A 9,845-nucleotide genomic window follows, 5' to 3' on the forward strand; every position below is an offset into this window, starting at 1 on the left:
ATTATTACACAGGAAAAAACAACCACATGTAAAACAATCACACTGTGACGCCTCTGCCTTTGTAAATGGAGGGACAGTAACTGCGTGTAAAACCTGCAGACAGTCAGATTAACAGTATTTCGTCTCTATCAATTTTAAATCATGCTTTTTATTTGTTTTTGTTTCTAATGTCTCTGTAAAGCACTTTGAATCACCTTGTTGTTGAATTGTGCTATACAAATAAACTTGCCTTGCCTCTATCTGTCATTCTGCAGTTCATCTCATGTAAACAATAACGTGGCCACAGCATGACGTGGAAAAAGGCACATACCTTTGACGCTGCGTGACCAACTCTGTATTCCTCGTCCACACGTAAACGCAAAAAAAAGAGTTTTAAATAATCTCCTTTTTCGGTGATTCGAAACGCCGTTTACGTGGACGAAACAGCTGCGTGTTCAAAAACACCCGTGTAGGTGCGGACGCAGCGTAAAAGAGTTAGTAGTTTATTTTATTACTACCTGTAATTTATTGCAGATTACTTGTATTTGCTTAATTGTTTACTAAATGTTTGAGGTGTGAAATAAACCGCAATGGAGCAAAATATGAGCGTGTGTGGTTGGAGGATGTGTGCGTGTGCACGAACATTTTTCTTGTAAAACGATCTGCTCTAGCAGATCGTGACATGAAGGAACCTTTTAAATAAATAAATTCAAAGCACACTGTGCGCTGTCAAACTTATGTGCTGCACAATAATGTTTAATATTTAGTACTTACTGTCATATTCCCATATATCATCGTGATGTTGTTTATTATGTTGCTCTTTTTTTTTCTTCTGCTTGTTTTCTCTTTTTTCTTTCTCAGCAGGTGATCCAGGTGATTGATATTTGTATATTTTGTCTGTTTGTTTTGTTGGTTTTTGTTTTTTGCCCTTTATCCCCGTCCCTGTTCCCCTCTGTTTTTCTTTCCCTCTTTCTTTCTCCCTTTTCTTTTCCCCAGTCAAGTCTGTCCCATGTTTAGCAAGTGAAAATTAAATAAAATCCAATAAACAATAAAAGGTGAATCAAATGGACCATTACGGCAAGGCTGGGGTGGTGGATTTGGTAAAGTAAATCCGTTGGGCATCTTTCTTCGCCTTTAAACAATAATTCTGATGCAGAAGAGCCAAACGGGACAGGCCAAAAAAAAAAAAAAGAAGTTATAGGCCTGCTTAATTTTTTGTCCTGTCCAAATCCCCTACTTTTAAAAAAACCCTCATAAATCTGTTACAATCATCATCTTACCTGTTGCCCTCTTTTGGTGGGAAATGGCTCTGTGTCTGATAGATCATCCCAAACCTGGTACAACGGTTCAATGAGCTGACCAGACCTGTAAATATACAGTTTATATTTACTGTTTGTGCAGACATAGGTGCTGGGAAAACTATCATGCTTCAGTTTTTTCCATATAATCAGGAATCAAATTTCCAATAAACATATTGGAAAGATTAAAATAATCTAAGTAAAATGGTTTCACTGCTAAATCGTGGAAATAGTAGAAAGAGGACTAAACAGAATAATAGAAGTGCGAGATGCACTTAAACAATGAATGTATGGAAAATAATGGAAACGTAGCAGAGCTTCCCGTTCGTTTCTTTTAATGTGAGAAAAGTTACATTTTCCACATGTCTCCAGCTTCTGCTGGAGCTGAAGTCACATGCTTCAAGTGGCTGATTTAGTACAAAACGTACAAAAAGTGTACGTTTTGTACTTTCAAGCAAATATGATTTTAGCTGTTTGTTTACTCTCGTACTAATTTTCTTTTCTCATCATGGTGGAAGTGGGAGATAAACTCGCCCATCGGTGTTCACCAGCACCAGTGTCATAGTGAAGGATGGATAGCACCATCTTCATGGGTGCACATTAACTCGACCCCGCCACTCCAGAGACTTTGGTATCAGTATTGGTGATGGGGAACAAAGGGAGCAATCGGAGTATGAAGAATGTCGCTTAAGCCTAGCTGCTGAGTGCGAACCAAAATAAATGGAAATAAATCAAACAATGAGTGTACCTCTTGAGCAGGTAGGGGTCGAAGGGGAAAAAACTGTCGAGTGGGTTGGTGTTGGTGGTCACACAGTCTCCTCCTGCAGAGCTGCGGACCACTGGCAGCACACACCGGTTGTTCCTCTCTATGATGGTGTAGCAGAACACCACTTGGTACTTCCTGCAACAAAAACAACTGCTGGTAGGAATGACGAGGAGGAAAAACACCAGCATTTCATAACTGATGCAAAGACTTTCTTCTAGTCTACACACTAGTGCGTGCACTGTGATCTACTGACAATGCTGTACACTTTAGCGTTTTTACATCAGTTAGAAAACAAATGTAGAGCTTTTACTTGAAGTCGACCAGAGGCCCCTCAATATTAGCATGTCTAATAATCATTTCGTTCTTGAAAAGTTCCTGAAAAATAATCTAGAGGGTTCAGGATTACAGGAAGGTCAATGGTATTTGGGGGCATGTGCACCTTGTGATGGCAGCAAACATGTTGGTGATTGAAGGTAGGCAGACTCTGAGAGGATTCAGCTGACACATCACCACCTGCTCCAGGTTCAGACTCTGCAGGTATTCCAGACCTGACGTACACACACCCAGTGAGGAGGAGTCAGAACACATTCGACAAGGTGTGACCAAAAGGTCCGGAGAGCATCAAAAACAAAAACCATACCTGATTTAAAAACAGTTGATCAAGCTCATGTGTTCTAGTCAGTCTAAATGAATTCCAGCATGTCTGCCATTTTCCCTAAAATCCTCATTCTGACAGCTTACACTGTGCGCTATTCTTTATCATGGATATCTCAAACTGACTGGAATTTTGCATAAAGTGTCGTTTCTGGTGATGACCAAGCAGTTTTCAAGTTAAGAGGCTTAAAGTTAGTCAACGCCAAGTTCTAAGAAACATCCTGAGGCATCTGAGGGAGAAGAGTCACAGGAAATGTCCTAACGGGCGATCGTGGCTCAAAGAGTTGGCAGTTCGTATTGTAACCGGAAGGTTGCCGGTTCGAGCCCCGGCTCGGACAGTTTCGGTCGTTGTGTCCTTGGGCAAGACACTTCACCTACCGCCTACTGGTGGTGGTCAGAGGGCCCGATGGCGTGATATGGCAGCCTGGCTTCTGTCAGTCTGCCCCAGGGCAGCTGTGGCTACAACTGTAGCTGCCTCCACCAGTGTGTGAACGTGAGAGTGAATGAATAGTGGCATTGTAAAGCACTTTGAGGGTGTCGAAAAGCGCTATATAAATCCAATCCATCATTATTATTATTAAACCATGCTGTGTGCCATTGTGTCATGGTGCGTCAGCACAGTGCTTTGAAAACAATCTTTGTTCCCCATCTGGTGGCCTCAACAGATCTGACAGCCATCTACTTCATGAAAATTAAAAAGGATCACTGTTGTGGCACGCAGGAAGAGAGAAAGCACCCATCCCAGAAATGAAGGGATTTCTACAGAGTGAACTCAAATAATTGCCTTGCTGAAAGCCAATAAAATACATAATGAGACATCTTTAATGTGACACTAGAGCTAGTTAAATCAGGTAATGATTCAGACCCATTGCTGAAACCTGTGCTTACATCTAACTGATTTTAGTAAATTAAACCAAGCAGCCTGAGGTAATTTTTGCTCCCATGCTATTTTATTGGGGTTTTTTTTTTACCTGTAATTAAAACAAATAAACTGATATTAGCTCAAAGTTTTCTATTCTACCTTTCTTCATGTTGGCCTCTAGCAATGCTCTGTGTCTGAAGATGATCGTGTAGAAGACAGCCTGGCAGGAAGTGTAGAAGGGCCCGTGCAAGCTGACGTCACAGCAGACTTGTTTCCCACAGCTGTCCTGGCTGTAGATGTACTGATGGATCCAGGAGCTCAGTAAATCAAGACAGGCCCGCACAGTGCTATAGGAATCATCATTGACACAGAATGAGAGAAGAACCCGTTAAAAACCTGCACCTGCTGCATTTGTGCTGTCTTAAGCAGGTGTTGCATAAACTCACCTCAATGGGATGAACTTGGCTCGGGCCAGGAAACTTCCCAGGTATCCAGCGGCAGCCTGGCGAAGGACAGCAGGCAGAGACGGGTTCTGCAGGATCTTCCACAGGTGATCCAAGAAGGCCTCTGCCAGGGCCTGTGACATATATCACAGGAAACACATAATATACACAACTCCAGAAGCTCTTAGTCTCAAAGTAATGAATGATAAACGTCAGTACGAATAAACCAGCTAAATAAATACATGCATTATAAATCATATATTCTGAATGTTGAGGACAAGGATGATTTAGAAAAAGCCAGTCTACCCGTGAACATGAGTAAATATAATATGCGTAGCAATGTCAGTGGCAGCTGAGATATAAGAGACAGGGCACTCTGAAAGCCTGAATCTATGGAAGAGCTCTACAACAGCAGTAGGAGACACACTGGGCGGCACTCCTGTCAGATCCACAGTCTCACCAAGACTGGATGATAGAAGCAAACTGTAGTCTGGCCTGATGGATCCATCCTGTATCAGTCAGGCTAACGGTGTGTCATGTTGTGGGGCGTTTTCCTGACTATAGTCAGGGTTGGATCAGGCGACCATCCCTGCTGCGATAGGCTGCTGGGGCCTTCCTATGATGTACTGAGCGTTTCTTCTTCACTCTCTATCAGGGCTGCATATCATCACTCATTTCTATAATTGATTCAATTCGATTCCATTTGGACTCAGAGAGAAATATTATAATTCTGATCATTATCCATATCAGATACATATTTTTATATCTATGTATAAAAACAAAGTTGACACTTGTGAGACCTCATCACAGCAGAGGCCTTTGTGTCAAAGTAAGTGAGCATAAAACAGAAAAACATGAAGCAGATTTTCCTGGCCCGACGTTTTACAGCAGCCTTAAAAATATTCTGCAGTAGAACAAAAACTGAAGAAAACCACGAATCAGCATCTGAACATGACCTGATGCTGCTGAAGTCACAGAGGTTTGATTAGAGACACAGCTGAGAGTTTTGTAAAAGTTGACATTTCTTCAGTATTGACAGCAAAGTCGTTTTTGAAGTTTTGCTGTACAAATAATGCAGAAAACAGAGATCTGAGACTGGAAGCTGTTCCTGAAGTACACAGAGACAGAGCTGTGCAGGAAGTGAGATCTTATTGTGGTGGAAGCTAAACAGCCAAAGTCCGAGTGAATTAATGACGATGTTGATCAAACATGTAGTTTGATCTTCTTTTGCTGCTGGTTCAGTGAATTTTGGTCCGAGTGATGAAACCTGCAGCATCAGAGTCTGTGAGGTGTCGGCGTTCAGCAGCGACGTGTCTGCACACGTGCTGTCGGGGCTCCATCCACGCTCCGTGTTTACATCTTTGTGCACAATCCGTCTTCCTGCTCTCATTTACTGCTTTAGCTGTTTGGTGGCGGTGAAATAGTTTCGTGAGCTTTAACCCGAGTTTCTGGCAAAATACATTTATGTTTAAAAATGGATTTAGGATTGAATGAATCGATGTGGCTTTATTCAAGCTAAACTCGATTTGAAACGGAAAATCGATGTTTTGTTTTTAAACCCTCCCAGTAGAGCTGGGCGATAGAACGATAACGATATGTATCGTGAAATAACTTTTTACTCGATAGAAAATTAAACTATTGCGATAGACCTCGACCGCTCTTGTCCTCTTTAAAAAAAAAGTACAGCCAATCCAAATTAAGTAGCGCAGAGCCGAACCAATCACAGCCGACAGCGTCACGTTCGTGACTTGTTACGTACAGCACAAGTGCCAAGCCGCACGTGTGTTTGTTTGGGAAGCAGCCAGCGGGTAATGGAGGAAATGAGTGTGCCGACTAGAAAAATCAACCGAGCGTGACCGAAGAGAAAACAGATGATGGTTCCAACGCCGGAGAGATTGTCGAACGGAAGAGCCATAGAAGTTCCGTAGTGTGAAGGTATTTCGGCTATTTCAAGTCTGACAAAAAACAGAGTAGCGTGCACTGTAAATGTGCCGAAAGCAAGTCTGGAAATACAATAAACGGTGCAGCTCAGTCTCTGACTGGAAGCGCTAATTCGTCATTCGGCTTTTGTCAGACTAAAGTAACTGTTAAAACTGTTTGAAAAGCTCAGCTATACAACAAGGAGAGATTGAGAATTTCCTTTTAGTTCTCAGTTTATTTGATATTGACAAAAGTTAGTCAGTTTTGTCTGTTCTTCTGTAAAACAAACTAAGATTTATTTTTAGAATTAATATTTTGTTTCTAAGTGGAATTGACAATTTAGTCTGTTTCGTTTGTTCTATTTTGAAACTTAAACGCTTTAGCGGCTGCCTTTTGTGTAGTTTGCAATATTTGCCTTTATTTATCTGAAAAAGTCTCATGTTCCTTAAGTACATCTACCCTGTTGAACTTATTATGGGAAATAAATATTTAAATAAAAACAAGCTGCTGATTATTTCACATTTTACTTGTGAGCAACGGCACATTTAAATCTTACAAATATAGTTATTTGGCTTATATCGTGATAGATATCGTTATCGCCTGAAATGAAAAAAACATATCGTGATATGAAAAAATCTCATATCGCCCAGCTCTACCTCCAGTGAGAAAGGTGAAAAAGAAACACCCAGTGCATCATGGGAATCCCCGGCAGCCTACGTCTATTGCAGCATAACTAAGGGAGGATTCAGGGTCACCTGGTCCAGCCCTAACTATATGCTTTAGCAAAAAGGAAAGTTTGAAGCCTGATCTTGAAAGTAGAGATAGTGTCTGTCTCCTGATTCCACAGGCACCCACACCACCTGTACTTTGTCATACTGTGCCATTTGTGAGGTAAAGCAGCCCTTACAGATGCAGAAAGTGGTGTTTACATCAGATAAAGCTATCCTACTTCTAGGCTGGAATATTACAATTTCTAATTACCAGGCTGCTCCAAATGCTCCTTTAAAAGCCTTGAGTTGATCCAGAATGCTACAGTAAGAGGACTGACACAATTAATATTATTATTATTATTTTTCTCATATATGGCTTCTCTTCTCCAGAATTGAATTTAAAATCATTCTCAAATTATCTATTTTATCTTTATCTAAGATGTAAGAGTTTGGAAACTTTCCTGTGCCTGTACATCTCGTCGCTGAAACCCAGACTGCCAGTAAAATGCAAAAACCAAAGTTAACTGGTCCCAGTATATGTGGGGAGTACTGACCGGTTTGAAGCTGCAGAGGTAAAAGAGAGTGTACTGCACATGACAAGAAGCATGTGTTGGCAGAATGAGCTTGTCAAATACAGTCAACAAATCTCTGTACAGCTCCTTTGTCCTTTCCGCATGAAAAGACCCTGAAACACGAGAAAATACAATACATAAAAATATTAACGTACAGCTTAGTATAAATATTCTCCATCTTCCTACATTACAAAAGTTTAGAAACTGAAGGATTCAGTATCAGTCGGGCCTGGAAAAGATGGTCTAATCTTAAGAAGTCAGGGTTAAACAATGGTTAGTATTCGGACTAAAATCAATCAATAAAGATGTGATTGAATCAGGCTTTGAGCTTCAATTCAATTACTTAAAGTAGTGCATGAATGCATTAGGAGCCATTTTTATTTAAAAAAAACCCTTTTCAAAGGTTGCTTGATTTAAATGCACTTTAGTAGTATATAAAGACAAAACGACAAAAATATAGTCACTGTCCAAATATTTATGGATTTAATGTATAAAAAGCTTTTTTCCTGCATCTACCATCGACGTAGCAGACATCCTTGATGTAAGCCATAAGCACGGCCATGAGAGTGTCTAGTCTTTCTGCCACTGGATGGGCCATCACAGTCGTCCTGGTGGGCTCATCTGCTGACACGTCTTCATCCTAACAGAAACCCGGATACACACAGAGGTTATCAGGATTAAAAGAAAGAATAAAGAGAACAAATTCAAATTTGGGTCCAGGACGCTGCCCATGTTTCCTTATTTAGATTTTATGTCTAGGAATAGTTTTATTCAGGCTGTCCACTTAGATGTTTCAGTTATAGTCCAACACACCCAGGTCTCATGTTCAGATGACTTCATGTGGTGCCTTACACATGCAGTTTCAGTGGCGAGGTGTTGGGTTCAACCACAGACTTAAAGACTGAATGAATTACTGGGTCTTTAACATATAAAGGAGGACAGTATGTGAGCAAAGGAAGTGTGACACACCTCTCTGTGCTCATGAAACACCAGGAATGTTAGATCAAAAAATGTTATTAAATGGAAAATGTAGATCATACCACGCTCTCCAGTTCGGGGTCACCTGAAAGACCAGCCAAGGTGTGGAACAATCATCTGCTCCAGAGCAGTATGGAGGTTCTGACACCATCTTGGTTTCTGCCTCACAGACACCACTGACTCAGCCTTACTGCTGCCACCTGGCTGAACCTCATCGGCTCCCAAGACTGCATTAAGTCATGGTGGTTGGTATTGGTACTTCTATGGTCTGACGCGTGGCCGTACCTTGTGCTCTGCTGGTGTCTGTGTGACAGATATTGCTCCAACTAATCTGCAGCATATTTTATTTTATTTTATATATTTTATTTATTGTTTACTCTATTTAATTTGTAAAATATGTGTACACACACACACACACGTAGAAAAATATTTAGTATACACATCCAGAAATGCATATACTATTATATATTGTACATATATTTATTAGTTTCAGATGTAGCCATTCTTGTATTTTGCACAACTCTGTTGCTTGTGAAGCTCGCACACAAGAATTTCACTCACATGTGCTGTACCAATGTACCTGCACATGTGATGTGACAATAAAAGTGATTTGATTTGATTTGATTTGAGCTGTTGAAAACCACAAGGCCTTTGCAATCGTTGTCCATACTAATGACTTCTGTCAGCCTGTGAACTTCAAACGAGACTTTGTGCACCTTGTGGACAGCCTATGGGCCACTGGAAAGCAGCGTATCATCTCCGGTCCACTGCGGTGAAGTTTAGCCATCTCCATCATCTGCATATTTGGCTTTATGAGTTACTGCAGGAACAGAGATCTTCCCTTCGTCATCTTTCCTCAACTGCCCTGAACTTTTTAAACAAGATCACCTGCACACTAAACCACTGCACTGACCTAACCCTACACCCACTCACCCACTACAGCCTGACATTTGCACCACTAGTACACCCAGACTCAACCTTTTAAAAGAACAGCAGCCTGACTTTTTGTGCAGAGTCGTTATGTTTTACGCAGAAAGTACATTTATTGACATTTTCTATATTGGTGTGTTTTTTCCCTAAAAGCCTGAAAACTTGGTTTTAAAAAACTGTCGCTGATTTAACAGCACAACAATCAACAACATGTCACCTCCTGCACATCAGATTTCACATGTGCCAAAAATGTCCAATAATCTAACCCAACTACAGTTTCATTTGAGCTCTCATACATGCTGGCCGAAAACGTTGACTTCTTAAGTTATTTAATTTATTCACTGTCATGACAATTATTCATATGCTTTGGAATAAGTCATTTTTATTTTATCTGTGGAAAAACATTACTTTCATCAAACCCTGCTGGCTCTTACCATGTCAAAAAGACACTCCTCAGTCTGCTCCTCTGCTTTCTGGGTCTGCACTCGGTTTTCTTCAGCCTCCTCAATATGTGTGCGGGATGCGTTCACCTAAAATCATCATCATCATCATCATCATCGTTTATTTGCTTCAGCCTTTCCCAGAGACTCGGCCTGTCAGCTACCTCCACATTCCACGGGCTAACAAGTTCAACAGGACTCGGCGGTAGATCTGATGTTAATAACACAATTATTGACTTGTGACCTAGGTTGTCTTGTTACTAAGTGCATGGTCATGCTGGTGATTGGAGAAC

The 9,845-nt window shown here is 40.9% G+C and overlaps 1 protein-coding gene across 1 annotated transcript in view; it reads right to left on the reverse strand.

Annotated features, from left to right (window-relative positions):
- The window catches only part of rrn3 (RRN3 homolog, RNA polymerase I transcription factor), a 20,493-nt gene that overhangs the window by 2,880 nt on the left and 7,768 nt on the right, over positions 1–9,845 (reverse strand). The window contains exons 9-16 of the mRNA XM_005943083.3: positions 9,547–9,642; positions 7,721–7,844; positions 7,187–7,317; positions 4,006–4,136; positions 3,719–3,906; positions 2,483–2,591; positions 2,026–2,178; positions 1,260–1,344 (exon numbers count right to left, since the gene is read on the reverse strand). Of these exons, the coding sequence (XP_005943145.1) occupies positions 1,260–1,344; positions 2,026–2,178; positions 2,483–2,591; positions 3,719–3,906; positions 4,006–4,136; positions 7,187–7,317; positions 7,721–7,844; positions 9,547–9,642 (1,017 nt within the window). The remainder of the gene's footprint in view (positions 1–1,259; positions 1,345–2,025; positions 2,179–2,482; positions 2,592–3,718; positions 3,907–4,005; positions 4,137–7,186; positions 7,318–7,720; positions 7,845–9,546; positions 9,643–9,845) is intronic.

This window comes from Haplochromis burtoni, unplaced genomic scaffold (assembly GCF_018398535.1).
Source record: "Haplochromis burtoni strain Fernald_Lab_line unplaced genomic scaffold, NCSU_Asbu1 Contig_363, whole genome shotgun sequence".
Taxonomy (NCBI): Eukaryota; Metazoa; Chordata; class Actinopteri; order Cichliformes; family Cichlidae; genus Haplochromis; species Haplochromis burtoni.